Source organism: Mesoplodon bidens (genome assembly GCF_964165515.1).
Source record: "Mesoplodon bidens genome assembly, chromosome: 2".
In the NCBI taxonomy this organism is placed as follows: Eukaryota; Metazoa; Chordata; class Mammalia; order Artiodactyla; family Ziphiidae; genus Mesoplodon; species Mesoplodon bidens.
Window position 1 is genome coordinate 155,228,449 of NC_138177.1, and position 24,216 is coordinate 155,252,664.

Consider the following 24,216-nt stretch of genomic DNA (forward strand, 5'->3'; position numbering starts at 1 on the left):
GAGGAGCCTTGGGCTCAGGAGTAGGGATTCCCAACAGAATTGCTTTTAGGGCTCCATTTTCCACCCCTGCATCCCCTTTTTCCCATAATGGCTTGGCCAGAAACACACACACACACACACACACACACACACGTCCATCTGCTCTCTGACAAAGCCCTGAACAAAAGAAAGGGACAGGACTAAGAGGCCTGGGGCCACTTCCTTGCTCACCTAGGAGACTACTGGCTTCCTGGAGTCCCCACTGCCCCTTCTAGTTGCCCAGGGAAGATACAAAGAATGACACACTAAGTGCAGTAATAGACATGTTAACCCATGTTTGTCTAGTATGTTCTGACTTTCATCCAATGACCATTTGAAGCAGATGTCATTATCTCCCCTATACAGATAAGGAAACCGAAGCCCTAAGAAGTGAAGTCACCTGCCCAAGTTTTCTGACTCCAGATCCACTTGTCTTCACAGTGCCTGGCACATAGCTGGGGCTAAACCCACTTTTTAAACTGAATGAATGAATGAATGAACAAGCAGAGAGGCGCCTTCTGAGAGCTTCCATCCTGGAGGAGAGACACGTGGGCACAGAGGATTAGGCTTCTTCCTCTGACCAGGCACAAGCTCTTAAGGCTATCTCCCCAGGAGTGAGCCCTTGAGTGACTCCAGCAGCTGAGCTTAGGCTCTGAAAGCAGGAGCAAACACCAGCATCCGAGCTGCATTTCACAGCCCTCCCTGAGCCTCTAGCTTCTAGAGCCCACGCTTTCAGAGTGAGATCCTGGGGCAACACCATGAAGGATGAGATGGGCCTCCTGACTACAGCGAGCTCTCACCAGCGAGATCTGGAGGGGGAAACATACGTGGCAACAATGAACTTTAATATAAGGCCAGCTGAAACAAGGGCTGGGTAGAGATACGATTGCTGTCTGACTGGAGAGATCAGGGAAGGCTTCCTGGGGGAGACCACGTTGAAGCAAATGTTGGGGATGATGACTTCACCAGCACCTGCTGAGAGGTTCCCAAAAACAAATCCTATAGATTTCTACTGGTTCACCGGGAGGCCAGTCCTTAGCGCTGAGTCCCTGTGCTCCCTTCTTTCACAATATGTACAGGAATGTAATTATTTGGTCCCTTCTGTCCTCTTAACTAGACTGAGTTCCATGAAGAAGGGATCACATCTTCAGTCATCCTTAAGTATCAATGCCAAAAACGGGGAGGGTCCTGAATATGTGATGTTAAGATGGTTGAACACCTGATTGATAGGTAGATAAAGAATCCTTCCTGCACCCAGCCCGGCCCAAACAGGGTCCCTTCCTCCAGATACTTTACTGCCATCTGCAGGAGATTTGCCACAACACAAACCTACAATGACAAAAGTATGAATGGTGCCCCCTAGAGTCATGCAGTGTACAACCATGTGACATGGTCCTGCACTCTTGTTTTTTCCCCCCACTTCTCATAAGCCCCAAGGGATACAGCCTTCTCTCCTCTCCCCTGTTCCACGCTATGGGGTTGTGTTCCTTGCTCAAGTACCCTCCTCAGCTCCCCGCTTCCTATCACCCCGCCACCCCACCAATGAATAAGGATATTTCTATTGCTATTCAATAACAGAGAGCTAAAGGGCTTCGAAGAGTCAGTTTACTAGATCTTTGTCTCGGCTTTTCTCTATAGGTCAGGTTCCCGAGGCCTCTCCCAGAAGTGACCAGCATGACTCTCTGGTGAGTCTGGAGACCAAGGCAGCTATTTAGATTGTCCCCTGCAGAAGTTTCCGGCTGGCCTGGTTGCCGGGTATTGCCTAAGGGAATGGAAATAGCAATGTACCCGGAGTTAGAAGATCTGGGTCTACCGGTCCTGTATGACTATAGGCAAGTCCCTTAAACCCTTTGGGCCTCAGATCCTAACACGTGTCCCACCTAACGCACTGTCACTGTGAAATCTCTGTGATCAACAGAAACAAGGTTTTCTCGTTAATGACTATTATTCCACTTCCATGTGGCCGGGCTTAAGGAGTTGAGAATAGGGCTAGCAAGGACGAGAGAAAGAAAAAATGGAGGGAAAGGATGAGGATGGGAAGAATAGGGTTACATCATGCATGGGGCCCCTAGAACCTGTTCTGACTTTGTAGACTGAGATCGGCAGTTTTCCCGGCCCTGACATGCCTCTCCATCTGACACGTGTGATCAGCAGGGGTCCCCCATCCGGCCTCTCCAGCATAGGGGAGGCCCTGAGACCAGCGCAGGACACCGAATGGGGCCAGGGAAGGGGGCGGTCTGTGTATTTGGTGAGACTGATTCAGACGCCCCTGCTTGGCTTCAGAACCCAGGCCCATGGGGAGGAGAAAACTGCACAGGCCACAGCTGGCTTCCAGGATGAGACTGACTTCATTTCCTCCCAGAATGTAAGTTCTAACTTCAGAGAGCTTCAGCGCACATAGGGTCTCCCAGACGTGCCCTTCCTGCACCTCACAGGAAGCAATCCCCGAAGAAGGAAGGCTGCCTTTTTAATTACTCTGGTAGAACCCCCATGATGTTCTAAATCACAGGAAGATCTCAGCCAGGCCCTGAAGTAGCGGTCCCGCCTCTTCTCTGCTGCCTCTCTTCTCTCCTGCTAACGAAACACGCCCAACTGCAGCGCACAAGTTATTTTTAACCATGGCAGTCTCCCTGTTTTCAGCCTCACTGGCCCAGCCCCCTTCTCAAGAGAGTTATGTGGCAGTGTCAGGACGTAAAGAAGATCAGCCACGGATGCCAGAAATGGCACAGCAACCCCCCATGCCTTTGCTCAGTGGACCCAGCAGCGTTCTGAAGGATTAAGCCCCCTTGGGTCCACTCCATTTCTGTTCTAGACTCAGAATGTTAAACAGCAGGCAAATCATCCCTTGTGGTTCTTCAGAGAAGACTGGAAGGGGAATTCGTCACAAAGGGATCTATAAGTACAGTCATGCCTCGGTATGTGCGGGGGGATTGGTTCCAGAACCCCAGCAGATACCAAAATCCAAGGATGCTCAAGTCCCTTATATACAAATTGATGTAATACAGTTGATCCTCCGTATCTGCGGGTTCCACATCTATGGATACGGAAGGCCCACTGTGTTCATGTGTGATGGAGGATGGGGCTGGAGGGTGTGAGGAAGGGAGAAGGAGGCCTCCACTCTACTGCCTTCAGGAGAATGAGGGGTTTGTGTGTCCAGAGGCCCCTCAGTGGGGACCCTTCAAGGCTGCAGACAAATAAAGCCCTTCCTGCATCGTAGGGACAGCTCTGAAACCCTATTGACTGGCTGATGCCATAGGCCCAAAGGTCTCGAGAAGGACTAAAGAGTCTTTCCTCAAGGGCTTCCTATTGCCCACAGAAGGGGTTCAAGCTCTCCAGCCTGTCTTCCAGTCTCCTCCCTTGAAGCTCACCCCCTCTCAAATCCTTTCCTGATTACTTGAGCCCACACAGCCCTCTCCCCGCCTAGCTTTCCACTACAGCCCACTGCCTGTTCCTGGATCACAATTGGTCACATATTGTCCTCTAAGCACTCCTTGCATTCATTCATTCAATACTGGTTGATCTCCAACATGCACAAGGCCCTGTGAAAGGAGCTGGGGGTAAAAACATAAGACATGGTCTGGAATTGCTTACAGTCCTAAGGGAGTGACAGGCACCCCGTGGGATGCCTGCTATGCTGTACCAGGGAACAGAGGAGAGAAAAGTATGAAATGAGAGCGGAGGAGGGAGCTCTGGATACCTCTGGGGGTAACAGGGAGAGGGGAGGCGGTCCTTACAACAGGAGGCGCTCCTGGCACCTCGCAGAGGAGAAAGTTCAGGCATGGAGGCCTGATCCTGCAGGAGGCACGCCTGTGGGACCCGAGGTACAGCTCAATGTGGCAGGGTGCCTGGACGTAGGGCTGATTTTGATGGGTGTTTATGCCATAGCCTTTATTCCACAGGGATGAAAAGCCAAAGAGGGTGTGTAAGCAGCTGAGTAACAGGATCAGTTCTGCATTTTTGAACAAAATACTCTGTCAGTCATGTGGAGGAAGGGGGGCAAGACCAGAAGGAAGAGAACTATTGGATGGAGGTTGGAAGGTCCAGGTGAGAGATGACAAAGTGGAGGCAGGCAGGGTGCCTTGTTAGAGGGACACAAAGGAGGTAGCAGGACAGGCCTTGGTGATGGACTGAAAGTGGGTGATGTCACTGAATTCCCTGCAGGCGCTGCTTTGTCTGTCTCTCTGTCTGCACTCTGGCACCAGCACCTGCTGAGATGTTGAACACAACCCACGGAGGCAGCTCTGGATGCCTCTGGTGGAAGCAGCAGAGAGAGCACTTCCCCCTTACAGAGCAAAGAACCTTGCGAAGAGCTTTACATACGTTATCTCATCTAATCCTCAGAACAGCCCTGCACAGGAAGCATTCTCAAGATGAGGAAGGTGAGGCTTAGGCAGGGTGAGAGACTTGCCCACAGTCACACAGCTGGTTGGTGGCTGGGCCACAGTCCAGCACCTCCCCTCTCTGACTCCAAAGTCTGGGCTTGTGACCACTGCACTGCACTGCTCTGCTGCTTGGCAAAGGGGCAGCAGCCCCAGCCCTTGCCCTGCAGACAGGGTAAACATGGACCACATTTTCAGAGGGCAATGTGCGTGAAACTGCCTTCTCCAAGGACTTTATTCCAAGGAAATAACTCAGTGGAAGTCAAGTATTGTTATTCATAAAGATGTTCGCTGCAGCATGGTCCATTGTGGCAAAAAAAAAAAAGTGAAAAATTAGTAGGATTTTTAAATCATGAAATATTACACAGCCTTTAAAAATGGTAACTATAAAGCCTAAGATGTAACATGGAAAATCTTTTCGATGTAGGAGTTGTTAAGTGAAAAAAGTCAGATTCAGAATGGTACATGAGCCATGAAGGCGACTACACGGAAAATATAACTGCATGTGGACAAAGGCAGGGAAGAAGATAAAAAAAGGAAAACGGGGCTGGCTTTAGCACACAGGCATTAGAAGTGGCTGACTTTCCTCTTCCAAATTTTTCTTTAATGTCTTTTCATCATCATTCCAGTAGTAATACCAAATTGGACTCCAGCTGTCAGAGAGTCCGGGGAGGGCCCCTCCACCCCCCCACCCCCATCCAGCACACCCTTGGTCTCCAGCTCACTCGGGGTCTTTCTTACCAGCGACTCTGACCACAGCACGCTCCGCAGGGTCCAGCACCGAGTCCTGGCTTTTCCGCTTTTTCTGTTCATGCAGTGGCAGGTTCCAGGGTAAGGTGTCCCCTGGGGGACAGGGAGACAGGCTCCCTGACCGCTCACTCCTGTAAGACCGCTCGCTCCGACATGACCGCTCGCTCCGGCATGACCGCTCACTGAGCGTTTCTTCATCTGAGGAAGACATGGCCCAGGCAGGGGCTGCAGCAGAAGGGCCCAGGGAGAAGTGATCTGTAGGGGAGAGGAGTGCATGTGAACAGACCGAAGGGGTCACAAAAGGGACGCTGGTACTTGGGAAGCGGAGGTTCTAGTCCTGGTTCTGGCACTGACTTGATTTCTTTACCTCTCTGAACCTCAGTTTCCTTATCTGGAAAATGGGGATAATTATACTACATGACAAAACTAACTCATGGGGTTTGGGGGAAATCACATGAAGTAATATATATGAAGGTGCCTATAAATCTTAAAACACTATGTAAAAGTTAGCTCCTATTAGGGACTTCCCTGGCAGTCCAGTGGTTAAGACTCCACGCTTCCACTGCAGGGGGCATGGGTTTGATCCGGGGTCAGGGAACTAAGATCCCACATGCCATGAGGCCCCCCCACCAAAAAAGTTAGCTATTAGTAACCACTATTTTTCTTACTTAGTACTTGTGGAGGATTAAGCTTTCAAGTCTTACAGATAGATATGGATTCAAATTCTACCCCATCATTTACTAGCTGTAGTGACCCTGGGGAAGCCATTTAACCTCTTTGAGCCTCAGCATCCTCATCTATAAAATGGGAATGTAATAGCACCTACCTCACAGGGTTGTTTGCAAGGAATATATGAGATCATGCAGGTAAAGTGCTTAACAGAGCCCGGTGTCCAATAAGCACTCAACAAACAGCATCTATTATTACATTCCTGTTCTACTTACCTCCTGGGAATGTTATAAGGATAAAATGGGGCAACAGATGGGAAGTATTTTCAAAAAGCTAAAGCACAATCTCAGTGGTAGGCATGCAATAAAGCATGAGTTAGAATAGGCAGAAATTCTTGATTTCTCCTGTACTGTCTCTGGCAAAAGACAGAGATTAGAAAAAGCACTAAACTTGAAGTAAGACAGAGCTGGGTATAGCTTCCGTTTTGGCCACTAAAAACTGGTGTGATCTGGGGCAAGTCATTTCACTTCTCAGAGACTCAGTTTCCCCATCTGCAAAATGGGGTAATATTTCAACTTCTAAGTTGACGTTTTAAGAACACAGCAAAATGCAAATGTAAAACACTGGCTGGTGCCATGCGTGGCATAAAACAGGCATTAGATAAAATGTTCATTTGCCTATTCTTTTCCAGGGGCTGTTGTGGAAGTAAGTGGCACAGCGTGGGGGTGGGCGAGGTGGTACAGAAAGTCCATTTTTCTGGTCAGTTTAGCCAGTGGAGGGATCTGAGTGGAAATACAACCACTCTGGGGCCAGCTGGGCTCCACTAGCCAGACTGGGCGGCCTTCCCTCGGCCAGGCCAAGCTCACTGCCCGGAACCACGTCTGCTGCACACGGCCCACCACCCCAACAGCCTCGTCAGAGCCCCCCGATGGCGCATGCCCGCAGCTACCAGCCTCCCTGCAAGCCCCAAATCCAGCCCAAGTAACCAACTCTCACTTTGGCTCCAGGGTCCAGGGAGGGCAGGAGATTATCGCCTCTCCCTTATGGGGAATACCTGCACACAGGGCTGTGTGGAGACTGGGAGGTGGCCTAAACGGCCAGACACCATGGGTCTCTGGTCACAGCCCCTCCTGGATTCTGGGAATCTCAGCCTGGAGGCAGCAAGGGTCAGAAGCACCTCCTGGGTCACTGGCAGATCCCTACCATAGGCACAGAGTGAGGAGAGATAACAAAAGAAACATCCAACGGTGCAGAAGGCTTCTAAGCGGCCTCCAGCAGGCAGAACAGCACTGCCAGGGCACCTCCTGTGCCAGCAGCATTTGGGCCTTCTTCCCGTGCAAGATCAAGAAGGAATCCAGCCCCAGAAGGCAGAAAGGAAAGGACCCAGGTCCTGGCACAGCTTTGCCTTTTATCCTAGCATGTAACCCCCATTACCTTCTGGTGCCTGCCTTCCACTTCGTATAGCCTAGTCAGGTGCATGAACGAATGCCCCATCGCAGGGAAATTCAGCCCGGGCTTCCATCCCTACCCTCAGCCCGGGGCAGGAAAACGCCTCTCCTCTCAGACCACCTGCTCCCTCCCCGAGACGCCCATTTTACTACAAAGGCCCGCTCAGCCAAGGCCTCCTGCCTGAGAACCCGTCCCTCCTTGGCTCGACCCGGGTCAGTCTCCGGACCCTCACAAACACCTGTTTGACCTCGGGGCTGCCGCCCCACCCCTTGGTCACCTGAGCCACTCCATCAGTTCCCAATTTACTGGAGCGCGTGCCCACGCCCCCAATCCGTTCCGAAGGTCGCAGGCCAGGCCGGCGACGGGCACCTCACCTGCAGCTCTCCGGTGGCGGGCCTCCCTCCCTCTTGCCTCTAGTCCCATTCCCCACGGTAGGGGAGGGGCGCACCGAGAGCCAGGGGCGACGCGGGTGGGTCCGCGTGCCCGCCGCGCGCGGCTGACAAAGAGCGGGGCCGCGCCATGCGGACGCGCGACCAGGGACCCAGCAGGCGCCTGGGCCAGCTGCCGAGACCTGGGACCGTGAAGCCACCTTCCCCGCCCGCCCCTGCCCGCCCCCGCAGGTCTCTCGCCCGGCCCGGGCGGGCTCGGTGTCCCATTTTCCCGGAGAACACGCCTCCCTTTGGCCCGGGCAGCGCCCGCTGAGGGAAACCCCGGGTCCGCGCGCTCGGCGCTGCCCGCCGCCGGGACTGCAGGTGCGAGGCCCGGACGGCCGCGATGCCTGTGCCGGTCAACCCGCCCTCCCGCTGCGGCCCGCTACCCGGGCTCGGGCGCGGCCGCCCCGCGAGATCAGGCACCGCGCCCCGGCCGCCGCCGCGCACCCCGTGCAGCCGGGCGGGGAGCCTGCCGCCAGCCCCGCGCCCCGCGCCTTACCCTGGAAGCCGGAGCGGCGGAGGACCTGCGGCAGCGGCAGCGGCAGCGAAGGCGGCGGCGGCTCGGCGCGCCCCGGTCAGAAGCGCAGCGGACGGGAGCGCCGCGGAGCCGAGGGGAGCGGCTCCCACAATGGCCGAGCTCGCGGCGCCGAGCCCCCCGCCCCCCGCGCCCTAGAGGCGGCGGCTGAAGCGGAGCCGGCGCAGCCGCCCAACTCGCTCCCCCACCCCCGGCGCTGACGCCGCCCCCACTCCCCGATGCGCGCTCCCCGCCCTGCACCCCACCCGCGGCAGCTTCCTCGAGCCCACAAGCCTTCCGTACTGACCCCGCGCCCTCTCTCAGGGTCCTTCCCCCGTGACTCCTCCCTTGAGGCCGCCCGCGTCCCCGGGGCCAACTCACACCCCCACGTTCCCCGCCTTCGGCTCCGGCGCCCTCTCTGTCCCGGCCCCGCGGCCGCTCGCTGACCCGGGCCTGGCTCACGCGGCCCGCCCCCTTGGAGCTCCTCACCCCAGGTCCCCGGGTCGCTCTCCCAGGCTGCGGGGCTGTCTCTCAGCCCGGACCCGGTTCTCGAACAGCCCGTCCCCCTGCCTGCCCCCCTTTTGCCTGCTTCCCCTAAACCCATATTCCGTCCCTACTTCTGGGGCTCCTGCTCCCCCTCCGAGAGCGCCCTGCGACCGGTCCACTTACACGCCGGGCTTCGGGAACTGAATGTAGGAGGGACCAGAAGGAGGCCCCGTCTTCCCCGCGGGGTAAAGGGCAGAGGGGAACCAGGCCCCAGGAAGAAACTCAGACTCTGGTTTAGACAGCAGTAGCCCCATTCAGAGCCTTGGAAGAGGCTTCATCCACTGAGAAACATTTATTGAGCTCCTTCTGTATGCTCTGCCTAGTGATCCAGTAAATAAGAGCCAAGAAAGAGTGCCTTCAATGCTCTCCTAGTACAGATCCATGTACATGTCCAGAGAAGGAAGGGTATTTGTCTAAAGTCACTTCACTAGTAGTCTGCACAGCAACAGCTACCATTTGGGCGTGCCTCCTGGAGACCGTGCAAGCTGCTTCACCTGGGTCATGCCGCACCTAATCCTCACCATGCTATTCATTCATTCATTCAACAAATATGTACCCTGTGCCAGGCCCTGTGCCTGGCGCTAAGGATACAGTGATGAGCAAGATGCATATGGTCCCTGCCCACTGGCTCCACTGGGTTAGCAATAAAGATGGACAATTAGCTGTAAATCATAGTGCATCCCATGAGGCAGTGTTAAGATCAATACTTCAATTTCTGGATGTGGAAACAGATTAGATGATTTATTCAGTCATCTGGGAAGAAAGGAGCCAATCCAAGACTGGAATCCGTGTCTTCACACCCCGCGTCCTGTGTTCTTTTTCACTGTAACTATTGGGGAAATGTGCGTTGGTCCAAATTACTGAGGCCCTTGAGCTTCAAGCTAAGAGGTTTGGTCTAGGGACTTCCTTGATGGTCCAGTGGTAAAGAATCCGCCTTCCAGTGCAGGGGATGTGGGTTCCATCTCTGGTGGGGGATCTAAGATCCCACATGCCACCGGGCAAACCCCCCTGCCACAACTACTGAGCCCGCACACCTCAACTATAGAGAAGCTCACGGGCTGCAACTAACACCCGACACAGCCAAAAATAAATAAATAAAATATTTCTTTAAAAACCGGTACTTTAAAAAAAAAAAAAGAAATTTGGTCTAAATTTTATGGTTATGAGCAGCCAAGGAAGGTGGAAAGCAGAAGAGTGAAAGAAACCAAGGACAGGCTCAAGATAAGTGTGGATGGTTATGCTGGGGGACTACTGCAATAGTCCCAGCAAAAGGTAAGGAAGCTCTGATCCCAGGGAGGGACAGTGGGGATGGGAAAGGATGATTTCCACTCACTGAAACCTTCTAGATTTCTGTTTGCATGCATTCTCCCCCATTAAATAAGGGAAAGGAACTATCACTTACTAAACTCCTACTAAGAACTAGACAATGCCCTGGGTATTTTTGTATATATTATCTTGTTAAATCCTCCCCATAACCTTGTACAGTAGGTACCTTTATTATCCTCATTTTACAAATAAGGAAATAGAGACTTTGAGAGGTTATGTGACTTACTAAAGCCCACAAAGCAAACTAGTGTTGAGGCTTGCCAGGCCTGCCTCCAAACCTCATGCTCTAACCATCAGTCTCCACTGTCTGAAGCCAAAGCAAGGAACCCAAGTCCTCTGACTCAGTCAAGTGTTCTTTTCCTTGGACTACAGGTACCGCTTAGACTTCCAGAGAAAGGTCAGGAGTCCACAGTTGTAACCTAAACGGTACCTGGGCCGGTAGTGCAGGTTCCTGTGTGGGATATCTCTCCACAGAAACCTGCAGAGGCCTCAGCCCAGGAGAATTCTTCAGCCTGATTCTAAAGTTCCTTTATGCCTTGAGGCAAAAAGCTGAAGAAGCAATAAAGGAATCACTCTCAACTTAGAAATGAGTGCAAAAACCCTTCCCTGGTGAGACGGGAACATGGGTGCCAAGGGGGAAGACCAGCTGAAAGATGAAGCTGAGTCTCCATAGGTGCCGGGATCTGTGGGCAGGACCTTGGGCCAGCTGAGGGGAGCTCATGGGGGAGGGCTGTCAAGTCCCCTAGGACGCCTGCGGTCCCAGCCTCTCTGACTAGAGAACATCGAAAGGTTTTCCTCCTCTCCAACCTCAGTGTCCTTCCCAAATCTGACCACCAATCCTGTCCTGAATTATTCATGCTGTGGGCTGTGAGAAGGTGGAGCTTCTGGAAGCTTCTGGACTTAGGACATTCAGTTGTGTCTCCCTGGGGCTCCAGCTCCAGCAGTGCTACCCTGGGGTTGAGTTGCTGGTGAGACATGCCAAGTTTTTTGCAGCTGGCAGCTGGCCAGTAACCTTGGGCTACTGGGCTTCGATTCATTTCAGCAATTTTTTATTGAGGAATACTATGCGCTGGGGAGAGTTTTGAGTTCTGTTGGGAACACAGATGTGAATCTGATCAGGTCTTTGTCCTTGAGGATTCACAGGGTGATAGAGGGGGCAGGCATTTAAAAATCATTGCCTTCTATGGGACTTCCCAGGCTGTCCAGTGGTTAAGACTCCAAGCTCACAATGCAGGGGGCATGGGTTTGATCCCTGGTCGGGGAATCTAAGATCCTGTATCGTGCATGCCACACAGCGCAGCCTTAAAAAAAAAAATTATTCCCTTCTGAAATGTCCTCTGGGCCCGATAAGTGTTCCCCTCTACTGTCCCTTATTTCACCAACTGGAGGTCTCTGCCGATTCCCTCCAGAAGTCAGTGGCCTTGGAACTAGGGAACCTCACACCCTGTACACTTGAGCAGAGTTCTCTCCTTGGAGGGGTGCCAGAACAACTTTTTATCCTATTTGGAGTCCTGAACTAGGTTCCCAGACTGCTGCTTGGGCCACCAGCTTTCCAGACACATCAGAAGAATGACACTCACTCTCCATTCAGCAAACACTAATTAAGCATCGACTCAGTGCCAAGCACTAAGCTTTGTGCTGATTCACTTTTAAAATGAACCAGAAAAACACAGCCCCTGTCCTTGTGTTGCTCACAGCCTAGGTGGGAGATAGACGAGCAAAAGGGCAATTATACTTCTACTGATTCACGCTGAGATGGGGAAAGTACAGGATACCCTGGAAGGGAGCACAGAGAAGGGACACTTTCTAGAAGCTTGAGGCCAGGTATTTTTACCAGGCATTTCATCCTTGTCCTTCTAGGTTCTTGTTCCAGTGGAAAATTTCAGTCATCCAGCTTCATGGAAAAGCTTGCTCTTCAACAGTGGCCGTTCCTTCCACTGTTGTCCTCTATCCCCACCTCCTCCTCTGGACCCTCTGGAATTAGACAGGTGTCTGACTAAAGGTGAAGATGAAACATGAGCATGGGTAGAGGCTGGAGCCCTGTAAAGTTCAAGTATCCACATAGAGGAAGTAGCACAGAATCCCCAAACTGGGTGGGACCTTACAGATTTCTGAGCTCTGCCTAGAATGTTTTCCTTCCATCTTTCTCTGATTGATTCCCCCCCATCCGTACACTGATGACATCCAGACTTATGTCCCATCTGTCGCTCCAGCTCTATCTCTCTCCTCCTGGCTCCAGACTCACATCCCACTGCCTCCTTGACATCCCCATCACTACCTGGATGTCTCATAGGCATCTCAAACTCAAAATGTCCCACGTAGAACTCTTGATATCTGCCCCCTACCACCTACAAAATTGTTTCTCTCCCAGTCTTGGCCATCTCAGAAAATGGCTCCACTACCTGCCCACTTACTCAAGTCAAAGATCTAGTAGTTACTCTATTTTTTTTTAAATATTTATTTATTTATTTGGTTGCACCGGGTCTTAGTTGCAGCACACAGGCTCCTTAGTTGCGGTGGGTGAGCTCCTTAGTTGTGGCATGCGAACTCTTAGTTGCAACGTGCATGTGGGATCTAGTTCCCTGACCAGGGCTGGAACCCGGGCCCCCTGCATTGGGAGCACAGAGTCTTAACCACTGTGCAACCAGGGAAGTCCCTAGTAGTTACTCTTGATTTTTCTTTCTCTCATTCCCCTCAGCCCCAGCAGGAAGGTCTGACAAAAGCCCTCCATAATGTATCCTGAATTCATCCACTTCTTCCATTTTCCTCTTACTACCTTAATCCATCGCTCACCTGGACAGCTGCACTCACCTTCTGAATCATCTGTTTCCACTCTGGCTCCCACCCCATTTCAATCCATGAAGCAGCCAAAGTGAATCTTTTTAAACATAAATCATATCATGTCATACACAGTTCCAATTTGCACTTAGAATAAAATATCAACTCCATATAATTGTCCATAATGCTTTATACAATCTGGACCTTGCTTAGACCTAATCTCAAGATCCCATGGTCACTGGATTCCAACAAATCGGACCTTCCTGTTCCTTTAATAAACATCTCATTCTCATCTTAGGGCTTCACAAAGCTGTTCTGGTCGCCTGAAATCCACCCCCCTCCTGCCCCCTGCCTAAAATCTATGCATAACTGGTGGCTTTTTCATCATCCAAGACTCAGCTTGCAAGTCACCTTCACAGAGAGGCGTTTTTGACCACCCATCTAAAGTAGCGACTTCCTTTAAACCTTGTTTTATTTCCTTCACAGGCTCCGGACGCACAGGCTCAGCGGCCAAGGCTCACGGGCCCAGCCCCTCTGCGGCATGTGGGATCTTCCCGGACCGGGGCACGAACCTGTGTCCCCTGCATCGGCAGGCGGACTCTCAACCACTGCGCCACCAGGGAAGCCCTATTTCCTTCTTAACATTTATTATTTTGCCATCATCTTGCTTATGTGTTTACTGGTTTATTTTTTGTCTCCCTCTCCAGGATGCTTCATGAGAGGGAGGACCGTGTCTGTGCTCCTCACTGCTGTATCCCTACGGTGCCGAGCTCATGGCAGGCTTTCAACAGATACTTGTTGAATGAATGAAAGCTTGAATCAAATGGATCAATGAAGTGAGGACAGCAGAGGAAGAGACTAACCAGATCAATATGTACAAAGACCTGCAGTTGAGAGGACAGGGTGCTCAAGGAATTGAAGAAGTTCAGAATAATTGGCATAAAGAGAGAGCACTACGGGAATAAGTTGTCCAAAATGAGGCTGGAGAATGTTGGGTTTCAGACTGTCTTCCAAGTTCCATGTGAAGCCATTGGACAGTTGATTTACTTTCAGTTTTATTGAGGTTTAACTGCAAATAAAATTGTAAGATATTTAAAGTGTGCATCATGGTGATTTGGTATACATATACATTGTAAAAGGATTCCCCTCATTTATTTAATTAACACATATATTGGAAAAGGATTCCCCTCGTTTATTTAATTAACACAGCCATCACTTCACATATTTGTCTTTTTATTTTTATTTTTTGGAGGGGTGAGAACATTTAAGTTATACTGTCTTAGAAAATTTCCATTATACAATATAGCGTTATCAACTATAGTCGCCATGTTTTACATTAGAGCTTCAGAACGTGTTCTTTTTATAGCAGAAAGTTCGTACCATTTTACCAACCTCTTCCTATTTCCCCCACCCCCCAGCCCCTGGCAACCACTTTTCTACTCTCTCTTTCTATGAGTTTGACTATTTTTTTTTCCTTTTTTTTTTTTTAGATTGAACACATAAGTGATGCTGTACAGTATTTGTCTTTGTCTGGCTTATTTCACTAAGCATAATGCCCTCAAGGTCCATCCAGGTTGTCATAAATGGCAGAATTCCCTTCTTTCTCATGGCTGAATAATATCCCCTTGTATGTATATATATATATATATATATATATATATACCACATCTTCTTTATCCATTCATCTATTGATGGACACTCAGATGGTTTCCATATCTTGGCTACTGTAAATAATGCTGCAATGAACATGGGAGTGAAGATATTTCTTTTATATTCTGTTTTCATTTCCTTTGGATGTATACCTAGAAGTGAGACTGCTGTATCATATGGTAGTTCTATTTTAATATTTTGAGGGACCTTCATATAGTTTTTCGTAGTGGCTGTACCAAATTACATTCCCATCAACAGTGCACAAGAGTTCCATTTTCTCCCCATCCTAACACTTGTAATCACTTGTCTTTTTGATGGTAGCCATTCTAACATTTGAAACAGGGAAGGACTGCATCCAATATGCATTCTAGAAAACAAATCACTCTGGGTGCTGTAGGAGAACAGACTAGAGGGAGCCTAAATTGAGTGTGAGAAAGCCACAAATAGGTGTCAGTTAGAAGACATTTAAACGTGTCCTGGCAAGATTGGACAAGATCTCGGATGAGAGTGATAGCAGTGAAGATGGGGAGAAGTGCACAGAATCAAAGGTATAGAGAATGGCATCCACAGGACTTAAGGATGAAGTCCTTGCGGGGTGAGGGAGAAGAGGTGCCAAAGAGTGACTTCCAGATCTCTGTCTCAGGTAGATTAATAGTGTCATTCTCTAAGGCTACATAGAAGGAGGAGCAGGTTTGGGAGAAAGATGTTGTGTTCATTTTTAGATACGTTCCCTTTGAAGTGCCCCTGGGCTACCCAGTGGAGGTCTCCAGGCCTGGAGCTCAGGAGAAAGGCCAGGTCTGGAAATAGATGTGGGAATTTGTCTGCATAAGGATCGAAAGTGAATCCGTGTTGTACCCACCCAAGACAAGTATGAAGAGTGAGGAGAGAAGATTGAGGACAGAGCCCTGAGCTGTATCAACAGTTAAGGGTTAGGTGGAAGAGAAGAACCCGGAGAGGTAAGAGAAAAACTAGGAGAGTCATGGAACAATGGAAAGGCCACGTTCAGTAAGAAGGGAGTGGTTGAAAAGTTAAACCTGAAAGGGAATGAAGGGACTTCCCTGGTGGTCCAGTGGTTAAGACTCCGTGCCCCCAATGCAGAGGGGGCCGGGGTTCAATCCCTCGTCAGGGAACTAGATCCTGCATGCCGCAGCTAAAAGAGCCCGCATGCCACAGCTAAGACCTGGCGCAACCAAATAAGTAAATAAATAAATAATTTTAAAAAAAGAAAAGAAAAGGAATGAAATTGACATCACCTAACCCAGTCAGTGATGGGTTTTCCTCTGGCCATGGGGACTGGTTTTGGCATGGACCTGGGACCACTTCAGACCAGAGACACAAAGAACACTGGTAAAGATTCCTTACTCTCAAGAGAGTTACCAGGAGACACTTTTGCTGTTGCTTTTCTTGCTGTCATCATTTCGTTCCTGTCGTCCCTGTCGTCATTTCAGTTACTTGACTCAAGAGACCTTTGGATTTCGTGACAATTACACTTATTAATTAATTAAACAAGTACTTATTGGGAGCCTACTGTGTGCCAGGTACTGTGAGAGGAGCTGGGGATACAGTGATAAACAAGACCAAAGAAATTTCTGCCCTCATAAAACTTAAATTCTAATAGGGGAGACAGATATTAAACAAATAGCTAAATTTGCAGTATAGTGCAATTAATAATAACTGCTATGAGGAAGAATAAAGTAGAAAGGAAAACGTGAGAGTGGGAGCTGCTTTTTCTTTTCTTTCTTTTTTTTTTTTTTTTTTTTGCGGTACGCGGGCCTCTCACTGCTGTGGCCTCTCCCGTTGCGGAGCACAGGCTCCGGACGCGCAGGTTCAGCGGCCGTGGCTCACGGGCCCAGCCGCTCCGTGGCATGTGGGATCTTCCCGGACCGGGGCACGAACCCGTGTCCCCTGCATCGACAGGCGGACTCTCAACCACTGCGCCACCAGGGAAGCCCTCTTTCTTTCTTTTTTGTGGGCGGCGCCATGCAGGGCCAGGATCTTAGTTTGGGAGCCAGGTCCCCTACCAGGGACTGAACCCAGCCCACAGCAGTGAAAGCGCCAAGTCCTAATCACTGGCCTGCCAGGAAACTCCCACGGGAGCTAGTGTTTGAAACAGGGTGGGTAGTCAGAGAGAGACACATGGAGGAGGTGACAGTTGAACAGAGACTTGAACAGAGGAAGAGAGCAGCCCTGTGACCATCCAGAGCAGTGCTGTCCAATAGAAATGTACTGCTGCCACACCTGCGATTTTAAAGTTCCTAGTAGCACCTTAGAAATGTAAAAAAGCAGAGTAGTTGCCAAGGGTTATGGGGGAGGAAGGGAAGAATCCGCAGAGCACAGAGGATGTTTAGAGCGGTGAAACTCTTCTGTATAGTGCACACATGTCATTACACATTTGTCAAAACTCATAGAATGTACAGCACTAAAATTGAACCTTCATGTAAACTAAGGACCTTGGATGATGATGATGTGTTTATGTAGGTAGGTACTGTACTGAAGGTAACAGGATGCGGGACGTTGATAGTGGAGGAGATTGCACGTTTATGGGGGCAGGAAGTATACGGGAACTCTCTGTACTTTCCATTCAATTTTGCTGTGAATCTAAAACTGCTATTAAAAAAAAGTCTATTTAAAAAATAAAAATAAAAAGCAACAGGTAAAATTAACTTTAACAATCTATTTCAATAATATATTTCGAATATCATCATATTAGGTCCTCACAACAATCCTACATAGCTAACATACCCCAAATATTAAGTCCATATCAAAAGTATTCATTTGATATTTAAAATTCTTTTTTTTGTGAACTGAGTCCTCAAAATTCCGTGTACATTTTACACTTATGGCCCATTTCAATTTGGAGGAGCCACGTTTCAGGTATTCAGGAGCCACTGGGGGCTAGTAGATTCTGCACTGGAGAACGTAGAGGAAAAACGTTTCAGGCAAAGGAAACAGTAAGTAAAAGTGCCGAAGCAGGGGTGGCAAGAGTACGTTGTGTGTGTTTGAGGAGAGCCAGGAGGGACAGAAAGGAGCGAGGGGTACGTGGGTGGTGTGACAGACGACGAGGCTGGCTGAAGAGAAGGGCAGGAGCTATAGTCCCTGGGAGGCCTTGTACAAGCAGTTTGAGGCTCATTCCCAGTGTGACTGGAAAACCGCTAAAGGGCTCTGAGCAGGGAACATATTCTGTCCCATTGTGACACGAAATGCAGTGCAGATGTTCCTTATCATTCTACTGTTTCCTGTTACATGGGGAGGCAGTGTGAGGCCCTCTATCCCTCTTCTGCTGCACAAGGAAACCAGCTACCTCTCGTTTCTCATTTGTACACTAGAGGTCCAGAGACATAGAAGGCCTGCACCAGGATGCACAGCAAGTCTTCTATTGTTCTTGGTGATTGGGCAGGGGCAGGCTCAGCAGATTTTTTTTTTTTTTGCGGTACGCGGGCCTCTCACTGTTGTGACCTCTCCCGTTGGGGAGCACAGGCTCCGGATGCGCAGGCTCAGCGGCCATGGCTCACGGGCCCAGCTGCTCCGCGGCATGTGGGATCTTCCCGGACCGGGGCACGAACCCGTGTCCCCTGCATTGGCAGGCGGACTCTCAACCACTGTGCCACCAGGGAAGTCCTCAGCAGATTTTTGCAGGGAGAAGCCAGGCTGGAGCGAGTGGAGGAGTGGGAAGGAGACAGAGAAGTTTGGCAGTGAAGGGAAGGAAGAATGATAGGGTAGTGACAGAGGGGGTGTGGAGTTGGGTGTTTGTTTGCTTATTTGTTTTTAAGCAGGATCTGAAAGAAGTAATAAAGAGGGGGAGGTTGGAAAGAATGGCGTACAGATGATGTGAGGCTCCTGAAGAAGCAGCAGGGACCGGCTGTAGAGTGGAAGAAGGGTAAGCAGGGATGAAGGTAGGGGACTTGGTGGCGGCAGGCTCGGCTGCCTCTGTTCCAGCCTTCTGTAGCCCCTGTCCCTTCGCCATCTGGATTCCTGGGACCCATGGGCTGTCTCAGTCCTGCTGCCCACTCTTCTTTGCTAGTTGCTCTCAGACACCCCCCAGAGCAGAGGTGATCCTGGGAGGGCTGCTGCCCACCGTCTGCCGCTTCTCCATCCGCTCTGAGCTCCTGTGCTCCGGCTGGGGACAGCTGCCTAGAGCCTGCTTCTCCTTTCCGCTCTTCTGTTCTCTTGTCCCAGTTCCTGCATGCTGAGTCACTCTCCCTTCCAAGCCCTCTGCACAAGGCTCCTGGTTCTGGCATACAAAACTCAAACATCTACCGTGTGTTGAACCCTTACTGTTCAGGCACGGTGTGGTGCCACATGCTTCGCAAATTTCAGTATATTCAGTCCTTACAGCCCTACAAGGTATGTGTTGTCATCATCCCATCTTACGGATGAGGAAATTAGGGCTCAGAAAGCATAAGTGGCTTGTGCAAGGTCTCATAGCTTGTAAGTGCCATAGGGAAGTCATAAGCTCCCCAAACTGACTATGTTCTATGATGCCACACTGTCTTTTAGGTATCAGGAATAAAGATAGATGCTTTGCAGATCTTTTCTCATTTGGGCAAGGGACTGTGGACATAAGCAGCAGAAAATGGAGCTCAGCCATGGGGACTGGTTCCAAGGGAGATTGTAAGTTCTATGAAGGCAGCTTGTGCCTGTTTGGTCACTGCTATACCCCAGTCTCCAGCATACCATCTGGCACATAATAGTGCTCAATAAATATTTATTGAATGGATGGATGAATAGACTCTAGCCTCTGAGAGGGCTGGTCAAAGCCCAGAGGGAAGGCATTGAAGTGAAATCAGACAAGAGTACAAGGCAGGGACCAAGTGCCCAGAGCTGGCCCAAGGTAAGGCTTGGTTACAGGAAAGAGACAAAGGTCCAGGATTCAAGCTCAGGGCTTCTTCCCCAACCTAGTGGGAGGGATCTTGTAACCTAAGCCTAAGCCAATCAACACATTACATTTCTTGACCAAAATAATCAATTTATTTTTAATAAACACCTGCATGTTGTTCCATTGTACGGTTGTATCATAATTAATTTAACCAGTACCCTATTGGTGGACTTTTAGGTGATTTCAAATCTTTTGCTATTGCAGTGCTGCCACGAATAACCTTGCATATATGTCAATTCTCACATGTGTCATATCTGAAATATAAATTTATATAAGTGAAATTCCTGGGTCAAAAGCTATAAAAGGTATATGCATTTATAATTTTCATAGATATCGCCAAATTGCCTCAGCATTGAGCTTGCACCAATTTATACTCCTTCTTGAAGTGTATGAGAAGATTTGCTTACCATATTCTGACCAAAACAATATTACCAAAATCTTTGATCCTTGATAGTCTGAAAGGTGAAAAATCAAATGCCAGTTTAGTTTTAGCTTGCATTGCTCTTACTGTGGGTGAGAGTGAGCATCTTTACATGGGTCTAAGTGTATTTCTTTAAATCCTACTAGTTAAAAAAAAATTCCCTGAAGTAAGAAGTAAAAATTTGCCTCTAGTCCTAGATCCCAAAATACATTACTGTCAAAGTATTATTGTGTATCTTCCAGACTTTTTCCCAAGTTCACATAAATATTTATATTTATATAGATAATTTCAAAGAGAATATATGCATGTAATATACCTGAACTCTGAAGCTTGCATTTTCTTTTTTTTTAATCTTTCGCCAATCATGTTTTTGTTCATTATTTTAGACGTCTTGCATTTCTTTTAATATAGAAAATTTTCAAGGTCTGCCTCTCCTTTTTTATGGCTACTTAGTATGACATTTGGGGTATGCCATAATCTATTTCACTATTTCCTCTTTGACATTTTGATGATTTGCAATTTGTTAAATCCAAACGGTGCTACAACAAATATTCTTCTACATGCATTTTTATGTAGGTATGCTGTTATTTCTTTAGGCTCTATTCCTAGAAGTGGTCTTTGGTTGCTAAAATGTAAATTGTCTGAAGCCAAGTAGGTTGGTCTGGGACATGAAAGGCTTCTATCTAAGTATTTTACCTACTCTCTTCATGTAAAACAAGTCCACTCACCAACTTGTTCTTAAATATGAACTGGCCGTTCATATCATCAATAGCTGTGTATCCCCCTGAACAAATGGCATTACAATTCATCAGTGGCAAAGGATCCTTGAGTAACTGCTGTATTGTAAGGATGGAGAGGGTTAGAAAGACTTCGGAAAGTCCTGCCCTCCAGCTCACAGTTTAATAGGGAAACAATATATATATAGAGAAATAACAACCTGAATGATACAAAGAGTAATCGCCCCTGGTCCAGACTTTCTTCTCTGATGTCCTGGAGCATTTGTTCTCTAGGACAGAGAGGATATAACCTAAGGTTGGCTGGTTTTATGTGCTTACTCTTTGGACCACAAGGAGAGGGAATGGCTCCAGATATGTTTAGCAAGAGACAATCTGAATTATGCTATTATGGGGGAGGTCAGAGCCTCTACCTCCTCTCCACCAGGCCTCTACATGACTTCACTGGTAAACACTGACCTATTTGTATTCCCTGTCAGATACTGGAGAGGCAAGGGAACCCTTGCATTGAAGCGCTCAGTAATAGATGTTGATTTGTAAGGTATTGAGTGGCAAGAGGTAGAAAATACCAGTGTTTGGTCTAGAAAAACTCAGGTTAAAAACATATTTTGTTTGGTCCACACACTTTTGTTTTTTTATTTATTATTTTTTAAATTTTCTATTTATTTATTTATTTATGGTTGTGTTGGGTCTTCGTCGAAAGCCCCTTGCATGTGGGGCTTTCTCTAGTTGAGGCGAGCAGGAGCTACTCCTCATTGCGGTACGCAGGCTTCTCATTGCAGTGGCTTCTCTTGTTGCGGAGCACGGGCTCTAGGCACGCGGGCTTCCGTAGTTGTGGCTCACGGGCTCCAGAGTGCAGGCTCAGTAGTTGTGGCACATGGGCTTAGTTGCTCTGAGGCATGTGGGATCTTCCTGGACCAGGAATCGAACCTGTGTCCCCTGCATTGGTAACCACTGCACCACCAGGGAAGTCCCTATATTTTTGTTGTTCTTTTTTCCTACCCAGTGTTCCAAGATTCCTTCTGTTACTATTTCCTTTCTGTTTAGACAACTTCCTTTAGCAATCCCTATAGGGTAAGTCTGCTGGAAATTAATTCCTAGTTTTCCTTCATCTAGGAATGTCTTGATTTTTTTCCCTCAGTTCTGAAGATATTTTTACCAGGTATAATTCTAGATTGACAGTTCTTTTCTTCTAGCATTTGAAAAATCTTGTGCTACTCTTCTGGCCTCTATGGTTTCTGACAAGAAATCTGCCATCATTTGAATCATTTTCTCTCTATAAATAATGTGTCATTTCTCCCTGGCTGCTTCCAAGATTATTTCCTTTGACTTTAATTTTCCCAAGTTTGACTCTGATGTGTCTTGACATAAATATCCTTTTGAGGTTTGCTCAGCTTTGTGAATCTGTAGGTTTATGGGGTTTTTTTTGCCAAATTTGGGGGGAATTTCAGCCATTATTTCTTTGAATACTCTTTCTCCTCTTCTTCTGTGACTCTGATGACATGAATGTTAGATCATGTTATAGTTCCACATGTCCCTGAGGGAATGTATTGGTTTTTTGGTTTTGTTTTGCTTTGTTGTTTTCCAGTCTATCTTTTTTTGTTGTTCAGATTGAGTAATTACTCACTTTCTGTCTTCAAGTTCAGATTTTTTTCCTCTCTCCTCTCCATTTTGCTGTTGAGCCCATGCGTTGAATTTTTATTTATTTATTTTTTTTGCGGTACGCGGGCCTCTCACTGTTGTGACCTCTCCCGTTCCAGAGCACAGGCTCCGGACGCACAGGCTCAGCGGCCATGGCTCACGGGCCTAGCCACTCCGCGGCATGTGGGATCTTCCCGGACCGGGGCACGAACCCGTGTCCCCTGCATCGGCAGGCAGACTCTCAACCACTGTGCCACCAGGGAAGCACCATGCATTGAGTTTTAATTTCCATTACTGTATATTTTTATATCTAAAATGTCCACTTGGTTCTTATTTATTGGCTGAGGCTTTATATTTCTTTGCTGAGAGTTTCTATTTTTTCATTTGTTTCAAGTGTGTTTGTCATTGAACACATTGAAGCATTTTTATGATGGTTGTTTCAAAATCCTTTTCCAATAATGATAGTGTTTGTGTCATTTTGGTTTTGGGGTCTATAGTTTATCTTTTCTTAGTCAAGTTCAGATGTTTCTGGTCTTAGGATGACAAGTAACCTTTGATTAAGACGTGGAAATTTTGGATACTGTGTTGTAAGACTCTGGATCTCATTTATATCTTATGTTTTAGGAGGCCTCCTCTAACATTGCTTCTGTGGGAAAGGGGGAATGCTGCCCCATTACTGCCAGGTGGGTGTGGAAGTCCAGGTTCTCCACTTGGCCTCTGTTAACACCTATTTCTGGGAAGGGGTGGGAGTTCAGGTGTCCTATTACGTCTTCACTGATATCACACTGGCTGAGAGAGGAAAGAGGTCCTCCTCACTTCCTCCATTGGCACTGTGGGGAGAGATGACCTTGTTATTGCTGATCAGTGGTGAAAATCCTGAGTGGATATCTAGGCCTCTTCTGGCACCACTCTAGAGGGGAGGAGAAATGCCTCATTACAGCCTGGGGAGGGTAGAGGTCTAGGCTTTCCACCTGACCTTTGCTGATGAGTATAGAGGAGGGGCTGGAGTAGAGGGAATATTGTCTAAGGATTGTCTGTCTTTCTAGGCTGCTCCTTTTCTGGTACTTTGACCAGAGAAAGCAGGCTTTCTCTTGGGACTTTTGCCTGTACCCATTGGCATTTTTGGGTTGCTGGCTTCTCCAGTACCCAGGCTGACATATATGAGGCAAAAAGAAAACTCAGGGAACTCACTGCTGAGTCATTCCTTGGGTCTTGATGTCCCTAGCCCATCTGCTTTCTTCTCTTTCAGAGTCTTGTGTTTGTTTAATATATAATGTCCAGGATTTTTATCTGTGCTTAGTAGGAGGAATAGGGAAAAGTATATCTATTCCATCTTTCCAGAAGTGGAAGTTGTTCCACATCCTTTAAAAAATTAAAGGCAACACTTGAAAATCACATATTTCCCATAAAAATGTAGACTTCTGGTTTCTCATATAACACTGGAAGCTAAGTCATCCTGGCCTGCACTTCTGCTTGGTAACGATTGGCTGGAGCTAGGCATCCCCTGACCCTTTGATGAGCTTATGAAATGACACTGTAATGAGCTGACCATAGGTCCTGCTCCTCTTGCAATGACTGTATTTATACCGACAAAAGGCTTGTATTGCTAGTTCTTACATTACCATAGGAGTTTGGACTTGCTATCTCTGTTTCAAAACTTGTGTTTGATTTCCAGGAAGTGTTGGCCACAACAAAGATTGGATGTGACACCAGAAAAGGAGCTATTGGCAGAATCCTTAAGGATCCTGCTACATCACTGCAGAAATGTTCTCTCTCTCCCAGCACAAAACTCTGCTTTAGCACACACTGTTCCGAGTAGTTACAGTAAGAAAAAAAAAAATTCCCCTCTCTCATCTCAGGAAACAGCTAGCTCATTCCTCCTCTTGAGAAACCCCTAATCAGGACATGACCCAGAGTTAAGCTCCCAGCCCATTCTTGTGGAAGCCCTACAGAGTGAGCCAGTTGGCCCATAGAAACATGTAGGTCAGCAAAAGCCTTAGATTCTCAGTGGCTGCAAAGTAAAGCCCCGAGGGG

The 24,216-nt window shown here is 48.4% G+C and overlaps 1 protein-coding gene across 6 annotated transcripts in view; it reads right to left on the minus strand.

Moving 5' to 3' along the window:
* Positions 1-5,358, minus strand: part of MACF1 (microtubule actin crosslinking factor 1) — a gene marked incomplete at its 5' end in the record, with an annotated part of 344,512 nt that extends 339,154 nt beyond the window's left edge. For all 6 annotated transcript variants that reach the window (XM_081226357.1, XM_081226358.1, XM_081226355.1 and 3 more), the window contains one exon: positions 5,139-5,358. In XM_081226357.1, coding sequence (XP_081082483.1) covers positions 5,139-5,358 — 220 coding nt within the window. The remainder of the gene's footprint in view (positions 1-5,138) is intronic.
* Between the last annotated feature and the right edge of the window lie 18,858 nt (positions 5,359-24,216).